Genomic DNA, 23,113 nt, shown 5'->3' with positions numbered 1-23,113 from the left:
TATAGCAGACTATATAATACTGTTAATCTAAAATGACCCCTCAGAGAGCAGCTATGCAAATAGTTGCCTTTGTTTTCCCTCTGTGAATTGGAGTATGTGCCTGTTTATAGAATGGATGAGAAATACGAAGCTTAAATCACAAAGGCAAGAGACGCTCCACACTTCTGCTTGGTGACACCTTTACCTGGACAGACAGGAACATGAATAGAGGAGAGTGCTGAGCTGTGAATCCAGAGATGGATTGTGGTGAAACAACCCAAACGATTTATCCTGCATGAAACAATGGCCAAGTCGAAATTGTTGTAAATGTCTTTACACATTAAAGTCACTGTGAGGAAGAAGCATTTTGCTATATCACTTTTTTTGTTTTTCACACGTTAGTAATCCACAGACTTGATAAACTGATGGCTCACATTTTCATTCCAGGCATCACACCACTGTATATCACATCGCATTCATGCATACCAATGAACATTTACAATGTAAATGAGTCATTCTGTGTCAGTGTAGACCTGCTTCCAGCAGATGTGTGAATGAGGTTCATTAGCAGTTATTTGAGCTGGGCTATAGGCCTTTACAGCCATTGGGTTGATAAAATACATAGATACTCGGGTACATATGGAGCACAGTGGAGTTTGTTTGAATAAACAGATGATTATGCTTCAAAAGATGTTTGATATATTTAATTGAATTATTTAAAAAGCATCAAAAAAGCCTGTCACAATTATAATGACCGTAATCATGGCTGAGTTAAAAGGTAAATTGGGGGGGGGGGCTTCCTTTTACATGTCAACCCATTTTCCCCTGTTGTAATCTGAGCCATACAAGAGCAGACACTTTTCTACAGGATTACAACAAATAGCAAATCAATGTATATTCAGCAGACCTGATCATCGCATTGAGCAGCAATTGGTTTTTTGCATCAGTATTAGATTGTAAACATGTTCTATTTGAATAATACAAAAATGGAAGACTGCAGCAATTAAGAAATGAGCCTCACTAGAAAACGTACACTGTTGTGTGAAGGGGGGAACATGTTGAGCTTCATAAACACAGATAGAACTGATGCTCACTGCGACCAGCCTTCATCTCATCTCAGATGAATTATCCCTGTACTGCATATTCATCAGCCTGAGGACAAGTTTAAGTATTTTAACACGTCCAGCCACATTTGGCTCCAGTCCCATACATATTTCCTAAGTTGTTACAGTATGCTTAAAAAAAAAACCAATAACGTAATAATGTAATATTTAATGTTCAGAATTTGTTACTGTTTGAAACAAATCTGATGGGTTTCTTACAGCCTTCTGTCAAACAAAAAAGCCTTCCTGCATATCGCTGAGTCTTGACAGAATTGTGATTCACTCTTCCACCCTGTGGCCAGATCAAGAAATGACCTACAATTCTTGTGAGGACAAGGTAACATGGTTCTCTAACGTGAGGCATTGATAAACATTGGTCCTCAAATTGCTCTCAGATTATTACAACACTAAGAACACGTCACCAACAAAAATATGCATTTGCAGGAAAGACTGAAAGTGACTTTTTACAGCAGAATTCTTGGAAGCCTGGAAATTGACATGCATGAAAAGCAAAAACAATGATTTCCTGCTGATTTCTCTCATTTCTGTTTTGTCTCGGCCCCCACTGAAAAACCAAGAGCCACTGGACATTTGGAGGCACTTCTTAGATGAGAGTGATTTAGGGATCCCTTTGAACCAATTAGACTCTATCACCAATTTCCATGTCCTTATTCACTATTTTCTCCTAACTTCTGCATCGACATTCAATGTGAATAGCAAACCGAGGTGCTCAGCATAGATCACACAGGACAGAGTAATTCAAGAACAAAAAAACAGGCCACTCATAAAGTCAAACATACTTTATTATGAGAACACCACAAGGCTCAGAGTATATTTGATTTTGAATACCTCACAAAAGCATTCACATTATTGAAATGTTCAACACCCCATCCCACGTCAAATGTTGTTAGAAATATGCAGATCAATCATTTCCAGCACCCAAACTATGACCGCTCTCCTAAGAATAGATAAGGACTTTCACATTGCAGCAAAGCACTATTTCATAGAAACAAAAATATATTTGGTACATTTTGACTATTCAAAAATACAAAAGACGAGATAAAACATGGCACACACCGTGAACACAGATACTTATCAGGAGGTGAGTTTCTGATGTCCTTGTATTATGTAACGTGCAGAATTCAGTCCATACAGAACCAAAATCTAAAGTGATCCAAGTTAAATTATCTCTATAGTATTGCAATCCGGATCCGATCCGGATGAAATTTGGTGGAAAGATAGGTATCCCTATCCTACATGAGTGTGTCAAATTCCATAAACATCTGTCAATAATCAAACAAGATATTGAGGAATCAATTTTGAAGCTACATTGGCTGCAATGTTAATATTTTTATTTAAAGTGATCCAGAATCCAGTATCTCTTATGGATCATCACCAAAATATAATCATCTGATCTTGGTAACATTCCCAACATTTCCTGAAAATGTAATCAAGATTCTTCCATATCTTTTTGAGTTATCTTCCTAACAGACAGGCAGAGAGATAAAAGCCGGCAAAATCCTAACCTCCTTGGAGGAGATAATTAATATCAGCGTGTGTTTGCCATCACTTGCCTCAGAATCTATGGCAGGTTGTCAGCGTCCTCAGCCTCCACCAAGCAGGACTGGTCTGTTTCCAGGACTCGGAACGGAGGGTGGTACTCGAACGCCGCAAAGATGGAGGAGCCGTGATTGTTCTTCTTGTGCAGGAACCAAATACCAGCAGAGACTCCCACAATGGCCAGCACGCTGAGAATAACCAGCAGTGACACCAATGCGCTGGGCTCTGAGGAGGACAAGCCACAATGCAAGGAAGGTTAAACCACGGAGGAAGAACTAAAGAAAGAACAAAAAGGGTCTCAAGTTCAACTTACTCGGCTTGACTTCCTCTGCCTCTGTAGGAAAAAGAAAACACAGTTGCTACAAGTGGAAAGAAAGCAACTATATTTACATGCAAGTGTTTCCTTTCCATTTAAAAGACTCTTACGCTGACTGGCCTCACAGATCACGCCGTTCTCCACATCGTCCAGGCAGCTGACCTTTTCCCATTTCCCTGTGTTACTGCGAAGAGCCACGCATGTGTCCATGGGCAAGATGTCCGATGACAGAACATTGTCCTCCCAGTTGGTGAACTGTTCTGAGTCTTCATCAAACCATCTCATTTCCTCACCTGACAAGAAACACCAATCAGTTCTCCAATGGGAACCACGATCACGGACATGTCAATCATGCTATGATGGACTTACTATTTTGCTTTGCCGTGTTAGAACACAAATAATCTCACAATGTTGCGGGTGTTCTGCATGTATTCGCTTCAGATTCAAGCGAACCCAGAAGAGATTTAGAGTTTCTGGCAGCTAAACTTCGCTGACTATGCCTCAAATGTCTGTGTAAAGAAAACAGGATTTCCTGGGTTGGTCCCAGGATTTAAAGAAGAGGATGAGGCTGTGTTGTGATACAAGCCTAAAAAGTAGCTGGCATTAGCAGAAAACAAGAGACAGTTTGAGTCAGGATGATTTAAACTGTGTCATATTACTGTTTCAAAGGTCTAGATAAAGCTGATGCTGGCCGACAATTAGTCCTAAAAGCACTGAAATATCTGTAGAGTGGACCGAGGGAAGTTTTTTAGTCATTCCAGTCACATTGTACTTACTATCTGTGTCATAGTACATTCCCAGCCACACATTGACGACACCTTTCCACACTTTGGGGCTATATTTAATGACAAAATCATTCTCCTCTCGGCTCTGGACAGTCAAAAGTTCTGGGAAAACCAGGGATAAATAAATCGAGATTACAAAACGGGTTGAGAACAGTGTCCAAATACCATTTTTAAAAATCACATTTCTCACATACCAAATCCTAGACAGAGGCTCTTCGCTCTATCAAAAGTGTAACTTTTGATTTGGTCTTCTTCTCCGTGGACAAAGTGGTAACATTTCCCTTCAAACGGGACCCAGGTGCGTCCGTCTGCAGGGCAGTCTGAGGAAAACATTAGGGTAATAATTTACGAGTAAAACGGGACAGAATTAGGGTTGTTACTGTCATACCACAGTTAGTCCGAGCTAATATACCCCCCCCCCCCCCCCTCAGAATACTTGTCTGTACTCTGGAGGCGAGCCAGTTCTTGTGACCCTTGTTCCTCTTTATCGCAGCAGCCTGTCTTCATTCCGGAGCCTGTTTCATGTACGTTTGTATAAAATCCTGCGTCTGCAACTTGAAGTGAATTTATTTTCTAGCTCTGCTGTTGTTTCTAACTTTTCAAATCAACAACAATACTGCCTTACCGTGACGTCACTGTCCAGTTATTTTACATTATGCTGCCAGACACAACTTTGAAATTACGCGATCGAACAGTTTGCCAAAGTTCTAACGCCACGTTTCTATATGCAAAACCTCCGTTTCTGTGTTCGGGAGATTTAAAACCCGCATTTGCGCGTCTTTTGTGATTAAAATCCAGACGCGCACACGCAGGCCTTGCGCACAGCTAAAAGAACCAGAGCCAGTCAGATATCACGAGCACGCGCGTTTAGAGGATTTCCTTTTGGCGCCCTACCTGCGGTAACAATGAGCTGCAGCTGCGTGGACATCACAAACACGCAGCACAGCAGCGATCGGGCGAACTCCATGACGGCGAGGACGCAAAGTCACCAAGTCCTGCACGACCGAACGAGCAGCGTCAGCGAGATCCCGCCCACTCCCACGCCCACTCCCACGCCCACGCCCACGCCCACTCCCACCCACAGGGTTCAGACAGGTAAACAGACCCACCGGTCTGCACCGATTCCACCCACACAGGTTGTGCAAGTCTAAAACTCCTCGCTAATGCTGCTGTTGCGATTCCAGCGCAGACGTAAAGTTTCAGGATCAGCGGCAGACTGCACCTCTAGGTGGCGCTGCGCGCACATTGTTCCCTTTTATGACGTGTGGTTTCTTCTGTCACCTCAACTCACCCCACAACAAGAGGGTTGAGGGCCTCCAGATCCGACACGGGCCCTCTCTGTGAGGGGTTTTCATGCGTGCGTGGGTTTTGAGCTTCCTCCCACAACCCCAAAACGTGCACGATAGCAGGGGTCCCGGGTGGGCAATTATCTTTCACATGAGAAACAGAAGATATTCTGGAGGGCCAAAAGTCTGAACTCAATTCTGCACAATATTCATTGTATTTCTTTATAAAAAAAAAAAAAGCAGTAAATAGCATTTATTTGACAAGTTTGAAAGAGTATATGTTATAATTAAGCAATGAAAAATTGAGGTTGTCATTATTCAAAACACTGGTAAAATACATGTGAACGTTTTCAGTCACATTGACTCTAAAACACATTTTGAGTTTAATATACTGTTGGAAAGTTTTGTGAAGACTCTTAGCATCCTAAAGACATCACAATATTGTCTTTGTGCTCATTAAGAAAGATGCATCATATTGAACTGTCACTGAATGCAGTTTTAGTCCATGCATGAGGTAAAATTAAAAATGTGTTTATTTTGTAATTTCCAATTAACCTTACACGGGCCGGTCAGAGTCAACCAAAGGGCCGTATGCGGCCCTGGGGCTGTACAATGCCCAGGTCTGCACTATAGCATGCAGAATGAATCGAGCTGAATAGGAGAATCTAATTGTTGTATGTTTCTTTTTACGCTCCATTATGAAACCGGTGAACATGAGCAGGTGTTCCTTGGTTCGAACCAAATGCGAGCAGGACTGAGATCCAGCACTCCAACCGCCCAAAAAGAATATGCAGTATGTAAATGACGTGCATTAATTATCTTTTTATAATTGTGACTATATATGTCTTCCTCTTTCGGCTTGTCCCGTCAGGGGTCGCCACAGCAAATCAACCTTCTCATCGATTGCATGCTTAATTCTGACAAAGTTTAACGCCGGACGCCACTCCTGCCGGAACCCTCTGCGTTCATCCGGTCTTGGGACCGGCTCAAGGGAGACACCCGAGCTATCTCTGAGGCTGCATAGGTAGCAGCATATTATCTTTTAAAATGTTATTATGAAAGCTTCTTCCCTGTGCAGGTGACGGAGAGCAGAGCCAAGACAAAATTAATGTTTTTCAGCAGGACGGGCCAATACTCCTTTGCAAGCAGGCTCAGGCGGCTCAAACACTGACAGCTGCAGTGAGATTTGCTCCTCGTCTGGAGCATAGCTTCCTGTAGGGTGGCACAACACCCAGTAGGGTAGCATGGATACCCATCTGCCATGGTAATGCCTGCCTACACAGGCTCTAGCACTCCATCCATGTTGTCAACAATACCACGTGACAGCACTGATCAAGTCATTACCCTATGGGTTAAAAGCAAATCAAATTTTCAGAAAGATCCTGGTCATCAGGTTATTTTACAAGTTTGATTTATCGGCACGGACACTCAACTATTTATCAAGTTAGTGAGCAACGCATTAGTTTTAATCAAGGCCAATCAAATCAATTAATTCCCAATTACATTTGAATTGAAAGTGAGAAACAAAGCGAGTATTTGGGTGTCAGCTTCTCAAAGATGTGACATTTATATTAAGTTATTAATATAATATGTGTTTACATAATTTCTTTGTAGGTATAAAGAATGAATTGCATTTCTTGCCAGTAAAGACAAGATGAGATTAAAAGTTGAAAAATTTTATTCAAAAATGTCAAAGAAAATGAAAAGAACCTTAGGCAACAAGCTACCAGAATGTCTTTGGCTTTCACAAATACAAAACAAAAATACTGTACATAAAAGTTTTCATTGGAAAGATTGTCACAAATAAAATAAAAAAACTTTATGAAAATCTCTTATTTCCTCATGCTGCCTGTACAAAAAAACCCTTCATAAATTAGAACTTTTTCCATATAACTTAATGACTGTTCAACATGGTGGTAACTTAAATGAGCCCATTTTATTTGATGCACCTCTGCTACTCCCGACCCAGATACGATGGCACTTGGTTTAGACACTAGAGCAGCATAAACCTCACAAGACAGTATTATTTCTCAGTCTCAGGCATTAGACAGAAATCTCAAGTACTGTATAATAATGGCAGCCCTTTACATTTGCTTTACAACCTGGTGCATTACAGAGGAAATGCTGCTGCAAGTTCATCTGGACCCAAGACAGAGCAACAAATATGGAGTTATTTCAGGGAGCCTTGATCCAGTGAACACAATACAGAGCTTTGTTGGTCTTAGATCCACCTCTGAAATACGTTGTCATATGCAACAGCACCTTAAAAAACTAAGGGAGGGAACATTAGATGAAACATGTTTTTGCACCCCGCCCCACTCTTCTAATTACAATAATGTTATTTTAAAAATAGGTTTGCATAAATCAAACAACAATTAAAACAACCCATATGAAACAGCTGTATGAGGCCAGCTCCTGAGCATGGCGTTTGGTCTGCAAGGACGGGCAGGACTTGCATACGTAGTAACGAGAAAGAAAACTGAGGTAGATAACTAGTCTGACTGACCATCAGGTCGAATCACAGGCTGACTGGAGGACAGCATGATCAAAAGGCCTGCTTTAAATCTACTATTATCAATTTGTTTCAGTGCTATACCATAAGATAGCAAATGTAGAACTGTACTTGGCCAGCTTACCTTTCAGCTTTAAATTTCTTTACTTTTTGAATACCGGTAAGTGCCAAGTTGTTTGTTTTCTATCAAAGAGCAAGGTGCAATAAAATACATGTTCAGCTTATTTTTACCCCAATTCAATCACATTTTGCCTAAGGTTAAGCACAAGGCCTGGATGAGTTGTTTTTTTTTGCACAATCATAAGTCTGTTTTTATGGTAGTTTTTCCAAATAAAAGCAAAAGACACATCCCGAAATGACAATTAAGCATCACCGCAAAAGACACAAGCACTACAGACTAACAAAATGCATTTGCCCCTTCTCATTCCCTCAAACCAAGATGTTCAATTTCGGCACTTCTACAATACTAAGCAATCTAAAAAGGCAAGATTTCAAAGGTGATCCTTTAAGCAAACACATTCAAACATCTAGAAATATGTTAGGTTTTCTGACTAAATATTAAATCCAATGAAATAAACATATGTCATTTCATTTAAACTGCATTCTACTTCCCGGTACCATCAGTTTTTGGGAGGGAGAAAAAATACCACAGACTATTTAAAAAAAACCCTACAGAGGTTATTCTCAAGGCAATAGCTCTGAACATTTTACATTTATAGCCGCTCTCTGTTAAGGTCTGTACTACTACTGTATCAAAAATATGGAGGACATTTTTTATCTGACAGCAAGATCAATCTAGAGCACTGAGATAAACCACTTTACGAGAAAACAACACGGAACACCTCATCACATCAACACGCACACAGCAAGCGCAAAACATCTGCAAAAGGTCTGGCTGAAACAAAACTCCAGGAAAGAAATCTGGAAGTATTAACAAAAGACATATTTACAATCATGAACAATTAGTCCCAACTCTCTTGTATCTGACAATTCATGGTAAAACGTAAATGTTTTTGAGTATGAAAATAACACTTTCATCCAAGAGGTTAAACTAATAGTCAGTGCCACACACGGAGGCCGAGTCCTCTACAGCAGCTCGGGGTCAGGTTAGACCCCAGGCCGTCCGCAGCATCTTTTTCATTCTCCCATCTGTCTCTAGCTATTTCATTAAATAAAGGCGACAATCCTGAAAACAACAACAACATCCAAATCATCTAAAATAATGTGTACATATATTTGAATTGATTCACTAGATGAACCCAGATATTGTTTTATGAAAGTGACACTAAAAGAGAATAGTCTCACTTAAACATTTGCAGAAACTGTGCAAAACAGTGAAACGATCCTTAGCATCCATTGCAGTTGTAGACAGGACTGAGCGCTATTTGGTTTGTTGATAGGAATATTGGGAATGATTTCCAGATGAATCCACTTGTGACTGTGCACCATTTTCCTAGAAGAAAGCAGAAAAAAATATTTTTTATCACTGCCATTTTCCAAGCAATTTTTTTATGGAAGATAAAATGAGGCAGCATGTCTATGAGCGCACCTCTACAGGAACAGCTGACGTCTGCATGTGTGCATATTGTGGCATATATGCTCCTTGCATAGTTGTGTTAGCAGCCATAAACTGCTTCAATGAAGGAAAGACAGTCATTCATACAGTACAATCGTGATCTATACATCTTACAGTCCAGTGAGGCCCGGTTTAACACGTCAATCTCGATAAACATAATGTCTCAACTCATTTTTCATTCCATGCGGGGTTCTCTTACTGTTCCTGCACTGCCAAGAGAGAGGTGACTCATCTGCTGCGCAAGTGGGGTCATCATGGATGTAGACTGTAGTGACATAGATGGGTCCATAGAGGGCGATATCACAGTCCCCTAGGAGAAAAGAGGAGATGGGAGTACAGGATGTGCAATAGATGGCTTTACCAGCTGGAGGAAAATATTATTCTAAACACATATTGAATACAGTGAGAAAATATTTAAGATTTAAATACTTATTGAATTTTGAAATTTATGACAGAGAAACTGTATCGCAAAACATCTATCTAATTAATCATCACAAGTTCAGCAACTTTGATCTGCCCTTGGGTGACCTGATAGCTTGTATTCAAAACAAGAATGGATGCACTGCTTTCAAATGAAGCCCATCTGTCATGAAATGCTTGGCTGGATTCATGGAGGATTTGTGCACTCTAGTACAAAAAAATCCTCAAGGATCAGTGTCATCATCTGTCCAACTACTATTCTCTATAATGCATGAAACAATTTCTTTTTTCTAATCCTGTTCATAACACAGAGAAAAAAAAAGAGAACACGGGAAAGTTAGGAAGGTAGAGATTTCTGTTTCTACCGGATGCTGCATGATGTAGGGTTGATGAGAAACCCAGGATGGATTCTGCACCTGGAACGTCACATAAGCAGCCTCCATCAACACAGTAACTCTAAACAGCTGCCACTTGCAGAAATCACATGCTAATGTATCTGACACTAATGGGCGTGCCCTTTGTCACAAGTTAAACCCACACCACTAAATATAATCCATTTTGAAAAGGACACTTTGTGAATCGTATGGATTTGTAAAAGTAAATGCAAAGGGACTACGTAAAAAAAACGATGAAATGTCATGCGTCCTGTTGTCAAGGTACCGGTATGTCTTGATTGAGAAAGATTCAAACCTGGTAAGCTGACATTGGAGACATGTATGGAGACATGGGTGTTTGAGCAATCATCCTGTTTGAAATACTGAATGCTGGTGGGAAAAAGCTTTGGAAACAAGAAAGAGTATTTTAATAAAATTACAAGAACTCAAGTGAATTCTTCATCGACCATGACATTTCAAGCGAGTGTGCTGTTGCAGTTTACCCATTTTGAATAGCAGCTGCACTGGGGTCATACGTAAGTGTCATTCCTGCCTGTGAACAAACAAACCACAGGTTTGGCTACTGAAATGAAACTTGCCACACAAACACATCATCATCATCATACAAAAGGCCTATTGTGTATCTATTGTGCCTAAACCTGAACTAGGCTACCTTTGACTACACATGACTTTCTAAAAAGCAGAGATCATATCCAGAATGACAAACGACAAACATGATTCGTGCAATTTATTTCTCCATCACAGCTTTGAAAACTGTTCATGTCAAGTATCCACATGTTGTCTTTGGGTTTCCCTTTTGGTAAGAATTTGATGAGTTTATAACAGACAGGGTATAAAACCTTTGAGACATTATGCTACTCTTATATGGTTTATATTTGTATTGTTTGCCGGAGACCTCCCAGATCCACCTTAAGGACCCCTAAGGCGACCGGACCACACTTATAGTGTTTGTTCCAGTCGTTACCACACATCACTTCAGCGGCACCTGAAATCACACCACTCACCAGTCTGGAGTCCAAGGTCCTTCCCCAAATTCGACCATTCTGATGAAATTTATTGTGAATGTGTCTCTTTTTCTGTCCACCATCTGCAAACTTGCACAGCAAGGGTTCATGTGGTGCTAAAGAGTGTAAGGAATGCAGAATAAAATTAAGGGTTTATCTCATCTCATGTCCCACAACACACACACACACACACACACGCACACACAGAGAGCTATCTGTCATGGCTTGCTATATGATTCAGTCACTGTCTACAGCCTGGGAGTGCACATTTACTGGACAGTCTGGGAACACATCACCTACTTTGGCAGCTGTAATCCCCTCCCCTTCCTAAAGGAGGCAAGGCCAACAGAGACTATTTCAATCTAATAATCCAATTAAAAAGCTTGAAGAGGAAGTAGAGCCCCACAGAGCACCTCTCTCTCTGTGCTCGGCCACTTAATGCCGAGAGTGTTTGAGCTCTTTAACAGCAGACTCACCGACTCCTGCTCGAAGCATGAATCACTTCTTCAGCCGACACCGGCCGTTACCTTGAGATGCATTATGGTAAAACACTAAACAAAACTATTCTTCAAATCATTCTCACATTTATGGCCTGCCAGTTGAGGTGCGATTTATAATGACACATCTATCTCACCTGGTACACCAGCAGGTGTCTTGATAAACTTTCCGTTGAAGTGAGAAATGACTGCATCACATTTTTCAGTTGACTCCATCCTAAAATTATAAAAGATAGTAAAAAAAATTATGAAATATAAATATATATATTTACACACACACAATATAGTATATACAATAGACAGACATATGTACCAGACCTGCGTTCTGTGAAGGGGTGATTCAATATATAAAATATTTGTGAAATAATGTGTACATCCAGTATGTTTGCTTTTGAGCCACAGAGACCTATTTTCTTTAGATGCATAAAATATTTCTCTCCTTGCAGTGTTGGTAACATGACCAGGTGTTTTAAGGTGTTCATTTAAATATAAAAAATGAAAAATGCTCTGTGCTGAATTGCACGAAGATTTGTATGACAAGAAAAAAAAAGTGTTTTCTCAAGGACTTGAAAAGTCTAATGGAACATTTGCAACCTTTAATTTAATAATAAATCAAACTGCTTCCAGAATTTGTTCGCCAAGGTTGTAAATGGAGTTTCCCAATTTGTCTTCCCTGTCTCACCCTGGCATCAATTCTTTGTTACTACTCCAGTTTGTGTTTTCTTTTTGACATTGAACAGACCTATTTACATCTATAATCAAGGAAAAGCAGATTATTTTGGCCATTTAGGATATTTTGAGATCGAAACTCGTATTCCGCATTACCACCACTTGGCAAAATAAATAGAGAATATATTGGAACACGTTTCAAAATCTGTTTGTGTATTCATGCACAAAAATAGGCAGATTAAGTAAGCTTTAAATTGAAAGTAATGATAAATTGTTTTATTTCATGTTTGGTAATGTCGCTTCGATTTGCTGATATCGAGATCCGTGAAGCAATAAATACTGGAAGTACTACGACTAATTTGAACTCCTTCTCATATGATGGTATATATCCGTGTCTTTGTACTTTTGAAGCAGCTTCACACAAATCTACGGCTTTTCACGTCCTGATATTGCTTGTGGTCGTCATCTTGAATAGCCTCAAGCAAGTTTACTCTAAACACTGGTACAAAATATTCTGTCGACACGTTTGTTGATGTTTGCTGAATTAAGTTCGGAATAATCTGTCACTGCTGATGGTATGAAAGAAAATCTTCACTCAGCCAGGTTTTACGTGAGGGGTACACCTCGGACGCGTTTCCAGGGCATCGCAGGGCCACATGGAGACAGGCAACCATTCACACACACACACGCACACACACACTCATACACTACGGACAATTGGGGGAGGAAACTGGAAAACCCGGAGAAAACGCACACAGACACAGGGAGATTTAAACTTGTTGCTGTGAGGCGAATTTTTACCAGATACTACAAATGTTGTAGTGGTCAAAAAAGAATTAGTCTCTTATTGCAGCCATAAATCTCCCACAATAAAGAACAGGACATAACCTTGCAAAGCCAACTCCTCTGCTGCCTCCACTGGAGTCCCTCAAGATGCGAGTGGATATGACTTGTCCAAAGTGCTTTAACATGTTCTCCAGTTCCTGTTCATCCATAGACAAAGGCAGGTTGGAGATGTACAAGTTTGTCGGGTCTTGTTCTTGTTGCTGTTTGGTAAAAAAATAAATAAAGAAGGAATCAGATGTACCGGTAATGTAATTATACAACAGGAATTGCTAGAAAAACACAACAAAACCATAAATATTCCTTTATGAGTATGTAATGGAGGTGAGGATAGGAGAGAAGCAGAGCTTTCCTTGCTATTCCATATTAAATATTTTAAAAGGATTCTTAAAGTGATCTCAGGAACGGAATCATATGTTTGCTTGTCTGATTCTTCCTGCTTGCCATTTTTCAGAGTTTGTCGTAAAGAGTCACCTTGTGTGGTGATAAATCAAGATCTGTATGCAGCCCACGCTGGCTAAAGACTCACGTCAGCCGATTTCTCGCTGTATTTTAATAGCATCAGCGGAAACATAAGACACAGCTACGAGTCCCAGGGGATTGGCCTCTCAGCTTTAATATTGATCAGCATTTTGCTGTTCAGTCAGCTGCAGGCGCAGGCTGGATTATGAAATGCAATGCACCGACAGAAAAATCAACATTTACAGAAGTAGAGCACAATAAATGAGCCCGAGCTTGAGTTGCAACAAAACAGACGGAGAGTGAACATGGAGTTGGTTAGGTATGCCCCCCCCCCACACACCATTAGTTGACACAGAAAACATAACAGGAATCGTCTCATATTCAGCATATCATATTTAGTCCTAACTAAAAGTATTTAAGGGTGAGGAGAACATGACTGATATAGAAATAGTATGTTTGGTTAGTTGCTTGGGGAAACACCCATACTGAAAAGCAAATGATGCATGCTGTTAAACAAAGGGCTGATGGAGGTGCTGTGGAAATTACACCCTTTACTTAACCAGCCAGTTTAGCATTCCTTTGTTTTCCCTCTCTAAAGGAATACCAGTTAGGAGCTCGGTACCACCTCCTATCTGTGCAGCTCTACTGGAGTAGGTGGGACATTAACGGTCTACTTCACTGACACGAGACTGGTGGTGATGAGGGACTGTCATGTGTTTCTGTCTCACTTCCCACACCCACATTTAGCCTACTGATCCAGGGATTGGATTGTGACCTTCCAGTCATGACAAACAGCGTAAAACATTGTGTTGTGGCACCTCCAGCAAAAGAGTGCAAGAGAGCAAGAGAGAGAAAGAGAGAAAGAGAGAGCAAGAGAGAAAGAGAGAGCAAGAGTGAGAAGTGAAATAACATAAGGTAAAAAGAATGAAAGCTCTTATCTGGCTACTTCCCACCACCTGCCAACGAAATAATAATGTGAGAAAGCCCAATGAGGGCTGCCTGGCCGGATTAAAAAACAGGAAATAGGTCCTTTGTCAGAGAGAATGAAGCTGAAGTGAATGGCTCACACTTTATAAAGGCATTTATCCTACTCGATACAAAGATTAGTCTTGGGAATGTCCCAGATAGCTGCTCAATTAAAAAAAAGAAGAAGCAGAAGAGTCAAATAGGTGCACAGAGGCATGTCACGAAGCTCCTTATAACCCCAGAGGGAAATGTGGCAGAGGATCCCTGCTCAGTGCTGTACGGGAACTAATTACCCCTGACTGGTCCTTGTTACCATAACAACACAGAATTATTTTACCGGTACTTCCTTTTGTAATTTCGACGGGAGTAGAATCTTAAAGTAATTCTGTCCATACTTAAAGCCCTTAATCTGAAAATGTAAGGAGAAGATGGATCCGTCTTCAGACACTGAACAACCGTCCACGCATCAGTGGGCACCAGCAGAACCATTTCTTTCATCTGAAAATCTAGTGCGGATAACCATTTATTCATCTGCACCTCCTGCAATATTTTATCAGATTATATTTATCATATTTGCAGCATGAAGTGTAATTTGCTGTCAGCTCATTTTTAATAAAGATTATATTTCATGTGAATAGTTTGTTTGTCATCCTGTTGTCAGTAACATCAGTCGCTACATCTGACAGACTGACTATTGGCACCACTCGGGTAAATGGTGAATGGACTGCACCTATACAGTCACCTCACATTCACCCATTCACACTGCAGTGCTGCCATGCAAGGTGCTGCCAGACCCACTGGGAGCAATTTGCGGTTCAGTGTCTTGCCCAAGGACACTTTGACATGTGGACAGTCAGAGCTGGGATTCGAACCACCGATTGACTGATCACTGGACGACCCACTCTCCCAACTGAGCCACAGCCACCCTTGTCTTAATCTGACCAGCAGCTGACAGAAGAGCATCAGTGATTATATGAGCTCATACTTGGCAGGTAAGGACAAATATATACGTGCTCTTTTTTTATTACTTGAATTTTCTGTTATTACTAAATTTCAAGTTGTCATTAAGCATCAGACGGAGCAGCGCTCCTAATCTCATTGTGCAGCCACTATGCAAGGACAATAAAGGCTTTCTATTCTATTCTATTCTATTCTACAAACATAGGCAGTGTTCAATGACTGCAAATTTGAGTCAAACAGAATGGGGGGAAAAGGGAAATTAGCTCTCAACTCTGATACTTTATCAAATAAAAATATTAAAAATAATGAATTAAAAACTATCATAGCTAATGTTTGAGAAATTGCTTTTCTCAAACATAATGTGATCAACACATTGTTTGACGCATTAATTGCAAACTGCAATTGCAGTAAATCCAAGTTACAATGTAATTAATAATCCAACATATAATTAATTCATTATTAACCTGCGCTAACATCTCTCCATTGACTACACGGCAAACACAACCACTGACATACGAAGGGAGGTTTGAAAGAACCCGCTGCACATCTGCTCCTGAAAATACATGCAGGAGGACTCAATACAACGGGAGATAAATTCTGCACGTGCGTGCCTCAGACAAGACAAGGGGGGGTACCAGCACTGTTGTTTCATACCACAAACGTTAGACCCAAGTTGCTAGGCCAATGATGTGCTGTCAGGGGGACACTATAATGAATCACCTTTGCCATCTGGGCTTGGACACCAGAGGTCTTCAGGGCAGCCACAGCTTTCTGAGCAGCAGCAGGGCTGTCAAAGTCCACAAATCCATAACCTGGGGAGACAAGAAATCATGGCAACATTCTGTAACCAGCACAAATAGTTGAGTTCAATGCTGTGGCACCCCTAATAATGTGGTCATAAGTAGGGGTGCATGAACATTTTTGACTGTTTTACAAAAATGCCAACGTACCAGGCTATGCAGATTGCTTGCATGACCTGAAAACCTTCACTTTCTAAGAACTCCATCTCTTCCAGAAGTCATGCATGTCAGTATGTCATACCAAATATATAAAACCACAGAAATTTGCACGAAATAATGGAAATTCTCAGGAAAAACATGCCTCAGTTGATATGCTGGTAGTTTTAATGTCAAAAGATATCACAAGTTGTTAATTTACAGAACAAGGAAGAACATGAATCCCAGCCTCTAAACATGTTGGCATGGACATGACTAAGATGATACTGTGTTAAAAGGTCATTGCTAAAGTTGGGTCACATGTTACAAATGACTTTTCATTTACCAGTCAGCAAACTGAGAAAGTAGGTTGTTGAGATTCTTCCAGGTGTTGCAGATTTCTGTGTTGAATAAAGTCTAGAATAGGAAATCCTCATGCTGCTTCTGCTGTGATAATTAAGGCACTGCTACAACAGAGTTACATTAAAACTCACAAGGCTTGAAGCAAAGGATGGAAGCTGGTAGGGCCAACTCAAAAACATTGACTACTTATTGTAATAAGTATTTTTAGCATGTGTTTTTCATTTCACAAGATGCATTTCTTCTATTTTCCATGAGAGTTAATGTTCAAACTGGAATTTTGCAATATACCCAGTGATACCCAGCCCCGTCTTTAATGTGGTATTAACATTACTTTAAATATGTACATAAAGAGTGCTACCGTGTGATTTTACATTATACATACTTCTGGATTAAACTGGTCTATTTATATGTGCTTTACTGTGTCTTTGGAAGCAGCAGCAGAAAAGAGCTGAGGATACAGATCGCAGTGTGACATCCAGGGTTCAGGTCAGCTCTTTGTCCTGCGGGTGCAGACGGGGTGAGACTGTGGTTGCTAACCTCAACTGCAGTTGCTATTTTTAACATGCTGATTTTTTTTGTTAGGGTTAATTCAGTGTGGAAATAGATCACACAGGTGATAAAAGTTTAATGTGAGTTTTATACATTCTTGATAATTTCGAAATGAGTAAAAAAACAAACAAAATGGATTTATGTGAAATCCAGGTTTTCCAAGGACATTACTAAAGCCGTCTCCAGTTTCCATTTAATATTCAGTCTGATCTTTACAAGGTCTTTAACAGTGTCGCCTTTCACGGAGAACCTGGCATCTGTATAATCCAGAGTAGGGTGACAAAGCCTTCTCTTAATCCCATCTGAACCAGAGAGAATTAGTAAATCTCCCTGTTGTCCGCTGGGCAGTCTAGTCTAACTGAACCAAGGCAAGCTGGTTTAGTTAGACTAGAGGGGTGGAGTCAGCCTCTTCTTCCCGGGAACCACCCACAGCGGTGACACAGTCAAGGGCCGGGGCTTAAAATAACATGAGCTGGGAGGCAGCTTTATGCAGACTGGCTGTCTGTTTCCTGTTCATCTGAGGCAACTGCATAGCTGCTGAATTAATGAGTTCAAACATATGGACAACAGCCACAGTGCAGGAGTCGTATCCTCTCTTAGTGTGAGGTGTTGGGAGTCCTGCATTTTGTGGTATTTCTGGATAAATACTGAGTCAGACACATGAAAGAGAGCAGGACTGGAAAGAGAAATATTTCACACACCTTTGCATTTGTTTGTAGTCTTGTCCAGGATGGCCTTTGTTGATACAATTTTGCCATACCTATGGGAGGAGCATAAAGGCAAAGCATTGTTGGCTGGATTATGTACCAGACAGAACCAGTTATAAAACACAAACAGAGGGAGGGTTCAGCAGTGATCTATGACATCACCTTTAAAATATGAGAAACAGGAAGTGGTTTCCATGGGGTCCTGAAAATCCCCACCACGCGAGTGCAAAGCTAAACAGACTCTTTCATTTTAGCTCCAGTGTCAATCTTTACACAGTCTCCAAAGGGTGACATAAAGCTGGATCACCTACCTTGCTTTTTAAAAAGTAAATGTGTAAATGTTTCTACAGACAGTATGAATGAACCACTCCCTCACTAAACACTGCTTCTGAAGGAATAGTCCCAATATATATATATATAAATTTAGTCTGTACAGTCATTTATATTTTGAAGTGTGTCTGTACTCTCTCTCATGCAAAGAAAATAGATAATGTAATTATGCTTCTTTTAAAATACATTTCTTCAAACATGTTTTTTCCACACACAACCTACAGGCATCATTAAAATGACCTATATAATCTTTAGTGAGAGCAATACAAAGAACGACGTACAGTCCTGTCAGCCCAGGGGCCATTTGAGCCAGGGATTAGGGTAAACGTCTAAACCCATACACAGCCAGTACAGCATATTCTCCTTTACAGTACCACGCATTAAAATGTAATATTAAATGTATCACATGATCAATTTAGGCTGACCATGTGACACATTTTGAAAGCAAGAGTGCAACGTAAAATTGACCTCAGATACACAATGGAAGTGAAACAACCCACCTCACATTTAGGTCAGAAGTAAAATGATTATATATAGTTTGCAGTGTTCAAATGAAGCCTGAACTGTTGTCACATTTATCTGTCGTCTAGAAAAGGACTCAGACCTCCACCAAGCAGCTCATTCCCCTTATAATTAGATTTACACAGTGGCGGGCTCTGCATTTACTTAGTCCGACTTGAATAAATACCCCTCTTACTACCAACATTTTTGACACCACGGCTGTAGAAATAATATACAGAAACACACTTACACAGTACTGGGTGTTGCATCACCTCAATCGTGTACAACACGGGCTATTTTCCAGAGCATTTAAAAATCAATAAACCTACATCGGCAATTAAAACTTATAGGTAAGTACGTGGTACTGCCAAACTTACAAATAAAAGAGAATTTCAAATAACTTGTCCAAAAAGTTAATAAGGCCACCAAGAATACACAAGCTTTAACAAGATTGTACACTAAATAGCGATATTTCCGTTTAATATAAGAAAGACAGCAACAAAGACGGCCACATTTGTTCTTCGGAATAGGCCCACATGTGACAGCGACACAATGAAACAAGCCGCTTTGTGTACTTCCACTACAATCACACAGCTGCGCCAGTGTGCCAAAATAGTCACATACATTGCAGAAGAGCAAGAAAAATAAATTTGTCATTTTATTTTGTTTTGTTTAGTTTGATATGAACGAAATAAAATTACAAAAACACATGAAAAATGTAATAAATATAATCCTTGCACTCAACAAAACGGCTGTCCCCCAAAACACTTATTTCAACACAAAATCCTTTCTCCTTTCTTTCCTCAAGAAGACTGCAGTGACTTGGTTGTACAGTTTATCTGTGCGATTCAGGTCCAATAACAAATCCTTTTCTATCGACATGGAGGCCAACGCTCCAGACTCCAGAGAGAGAGAAAAGAAAGCTCGTCTTGAAAGGTCCTGCGAGTATATCTGCAACCAAATATACATTGCCCCCTCCTTCGTGGGTTAAAAAAGTAAGTTTATATATACCGGTATTAGATTTTTCTGCTAAAAATCAACGACTGATCAATAGCAAATAATGGTTAGAGGAAGTGCGGTACTCACGGCTGACAGAGCTTGACCAGGTCGTGGTCTGTGGTTGAAGGGGACAGGCCTCGGATGTAGAGGTTGGTCCTGCTGAGCTGATCCCAGCCTGCAGTGCTGCTGCTGCTGCTGTTGTTGGTGCTGCTTGTGCTCGGGCTGGGTGGAGTCATGGGGTGGGATGATGGGGAAAATGGTGGCTGGGAATATGCAGAAATAAAAACGGTGAGCAGAACTGCTGAATGTCGTTTCTGACGCCAAACTGTACTAAAACTCTACGTACAGAAATAACATTTAGTGGGTGCAAAGTTAGATCGTAAGACATAAATAACTGTAAAAACGAAATTGGTATGCTATTACCTTAAAAAGCTAACAGAGTTAAACTGTTAGCTTATTTACACACCCGACAAACAGAGTAATGTGTATTCAATTAGACTCTGAGTCATGTAACTGGTGATCTGATCAATAGAAGTCCAACATTTACTCTAAGTCATTTTGCTCTCCACCAGTTTCCAGTGCATTAGCTGCAAAAGGATCCATTAAATACATTAGTTAGCTCCTAGCCATGCTCTATGTCAAATGGTGCTATGAAAGTAGCCTAAAGATCACTCGCACAACCTTGTCACAACTCAGAACTGTTTCATCTGGAAATGCCATTGAGAGGTGAGATTGAACACAACTAATAACGCTAGTTAAAATGCTCTTCAGTGCTAAAGGTAACTACATCAAGCTGAGCGACCCCATTTGAATATCTGGGCCATTTTTAATTCATCTCAAGTCACGTCAGTGTAACTCTTGTCCCTCTCAGGTTGGTGAAGTCACATCATGTTCATCCAATAAACATTTCTGACATTAACCTTATGAGCATCCACCCAACATAACCTTCATATTTGACTGCTATAACTTCTGCCCCTTATATAAGCTGGCAGTGGTAAAAAACAAAAACCTTTAGGGGCTATTGAAACTGATACTACTGCTACTACTAATACTGATAATAATAATAGTATAATTATGGCAGAGGGATATCTATGGGAGAAAAATATAATTATAACAATAGTGATCTATATCAGAATAATGATAGATCATTTGCACAATGCCTGTATAGAAATTTTGCTCCAAAAGGTCTATGCATGCACTCACAAATTCACATAAAAGCCATGTGTATAAAGTCACATCCAAAAATTGAAAATAAGACAAACTGTCTGGACATGCTGTCATTAATGTCATGCAGCTCAGATTCCAGTATCAGGATCAATGCTGTGCCAAGCAGTGAGCCGTAACAGAAGAACTCTCCCTCACACTGTTGCTGTCAGCACAGGTAACAGTCGCATTGATGTTTATACAACCTCAAAGTTCCAAATAAAGTATTCATAAGTCAACATAAACAATTCGCTGTATTGAAACACTAGACTTCTTAGGATCCTCATTAATGAGAACCTAATTTAGATGTTTAGAGTGATATAAATGTATAAATGACAGTGTTGTACGCATTTTCCCTAAAAGAAAAAACAACTGGTAAGAAACAACTGGAAATGCACGTTTCACATTCTGTGTCTAGGTTCTGCTTCCAACAGCTGCAGAAGGCCTCTACATGGAAAGCAATGTGTTACAGCTTTTATATATATATAAATCTCCACAAGACGCAAGTCTGCATTTACTTGCAAGTCCTGAATAATTAACAGCGAACACATAAGCTCCTCCCTGTTTACTTAATTTGGCCGATTATGGATGAGGCAGGAGTATTAGTTACACACAAACATTATTTTCTTTTTCTGTGGGTCAGAAAGGGAATTTTGTTTCTTTCATAGATAAAAGGCTGATGGGGAGAGGACGGCACCTTATCAACCACCAGCAGGCCAGCAGAGGCTGTCATATCCGAGCTGGAAATACACAGAGCTTCAGCAGCAGGCCTCGCCCATGCAGCCCCAGCCGCAGGACAACAGACTGATGTTTAAGCAAATATGGTTTGCTTAAAGGGAATTGTATAAATCTTCCTGTAACTGGAGCAAAAATAAATTCATCAGTTGCTAATTAGTCCTCCTGGTTGTAAAGTTTTTACAACAGAGGCCTAATAATGAAAACATACGCTTTACGCTTTACGGGTTACTTTTTACTTCTACAAGGTAACCTCAAGCAAAGTGGTTTAATCAGAACTAACCAACAATATGATCCAAATTTCTGTTTGGTGGAATTTCAGTATTGCCCATTAGAGCTCCCCATTTATAATCCAATCCGATATTAAACTAAACAACGTCATTGGAAGAGGCTAGTCTCACGCTACAGCCGCGTAGGCCTCTATCCCCAGCGGGGGACCCGACCCACAGCAGCAGGTATTCCCATGAACCTCACAGGAACACCTTCTGTTAAACCAGGAAAGTCCTCGGTGCGCTCTGTGCGTTTCCGTCCAACAGATCCTTGTCGCGACAAGTATGAACTCAGCTTCCCAGCATCTTGTCCTGGGGTTGGTCTAAAAATACAAATATCCGCGCATTTACCTGTTTGCGATACGGAATCCGCAGCGGGGTTCCGGTAACGTTGTTAGCAAAAATCATCCTCAGTTCGAGGACGGAGGGCTTTCCTTTTCCTTAAACTATAATTAGCGAAACACATCAAACTCCTCGTATAAGTAAAAACAACAACAACTCTCCACTGACAAAGATATCCACCTATCCGAAAAAGGTTATAACATTAGGACTCTGTTCATAATCGCTGTGGACATATCCTAAGTTCCGACCGTCCGACGACAGAAGCCTCGGTAAATGGTCCCAACTCCGCCCGCCCGACCGCCTGCTGGCCCGGCTTCAATGATTTGCAGCGATAAGGACGCAGGACAGACTGAGCCACGGCGGAAGAAACCATTTCAGCCATTAGTGCGGGGGTAATACATTAACGACAGTGTTCCTGAAATTCACAATAATTTACTCTAATCGATATTTAAAGGTACTTTGGGTAAATATAAACTATGGTTAATGACGATATTCTCTCATGGACACTATCTTTGTTATCTTGACACATAATGTAAAAGCACAGTTTCACCCCCTTGTTCGTGCATCAATCAAATGAATACCTAACATTCCACCGTGCAGCTGGACCTGGATGCGATATATCCTCTCAATTTACGGGAAAAACACCAACAAACTGACAAACTATAAAATCTAGCAGCCTACCGATAATCAAATGGAGCACGAATATAATTGGGGCATTTAAGTGATTTGTTTGTTTGTTTTTTTGTTTGAATATAATGAACGTACAGAGAACGTTAGCAACTTCATTGAATATATATTTTCTTTTCTTTTTAAAGCCTTGCAAAATGGACTTTTCCTCAGTATAATT

The 23,113-nt window shown here is 40.4% G+C and overlaps 2 protein-coding genes across 3 annotated transcripts; both read right to left on the bottom strand.

Moving 5' to 3' along the window:
* Positions 1–1,867: 1,867 nt before the first annotated feature.
* Positions 1,868–4,705, bottom strand: LOC137912761 (CD302 antigen-like). Its single transcript, XM_068756898.1, has 6 exons — positions 4,638–4,705; positions 3,938–4,063; positions 3,735–3,845; positions 3,069–3,251; positions 2,956–2,976; positions 1,868–2,867 (listed from the first exon to the last, which is right to left on the bottom strand). Exons 1-6 carry the CDS (start codon positions 4,669–4,671, stop codon positions 2,665–2,667), a joined length of 678 nt encoding a protein of 225 aa, XP_068612999.1. The 5' UTR covers positions 4,672–4,705; the 3' UTR covers positions 1,868–2,664.
* Positions 4,706–6,722: 2,017 nt separating this feature from the next.
* On the bottom strand, positions 6,723–22,566 carry LOC137912744 (RNA-binding motif, single-stranded-interacting protein 1-like). Of its 2 annotated transcripts, none has more exons than XM_068756880.1 (13): positions 22,276–22,566; positions 19,805–19,980; positions 17,882–17,940; positions 16,054–16,145; positions 12,991–13,148; positions 11,571–11,650; positions 10,937–11,052; positions 10,415–10,464; positions 10,228–10,315; positions 9,903–9,953; positions 9,317–9,427; positions 9,091–9,174; positions 6,723–8,994 (listed from the first exon to the last, which is right to left on the bottom strand). In XM_068756880.1, exons 1-13 carry the CDS (start codon positions 22,330–22,332, stop codon positions 8,923–8,925), a joined length of 1,194 nt encoding a protein of 397 aa, XP_068612981.1. In that variant the 5' UTR covers positions 22,333–22,566; the 3' UTR covers positions 6,723–8,922. The 2 variants fall into 2 exon arrangements, with proteins under 2 accessions (XP_068612981.1, XP_068612982.1); XM_068756881.1 differs by having other exon boundaries at positions 9,091–9,171.
* Positions 22,567–23,113: the final 547 nt, after the last annotated feature.

This window comes from Brachionichthys hirsutus, unplaced genomic scaffold, assembly GCF_040956055.1.
Source record: "Brachionichthys hirsutus isolate HB-005 unplaced genomic scaffold, CSIRO-AGI_Bhir_v1 contig_790, whole genome shotgun sequence".
Taxonomy (NCBI): Eukaryota; Metazoa; Chordata; class Actinopteri; order Lophiiformes; family Brachionichthyidae; genus Brachionichthys; species Brachionichthys hirsutus.
This window is presented reverse-complemented; position numbering and strand designations above follow the sequence as displayed.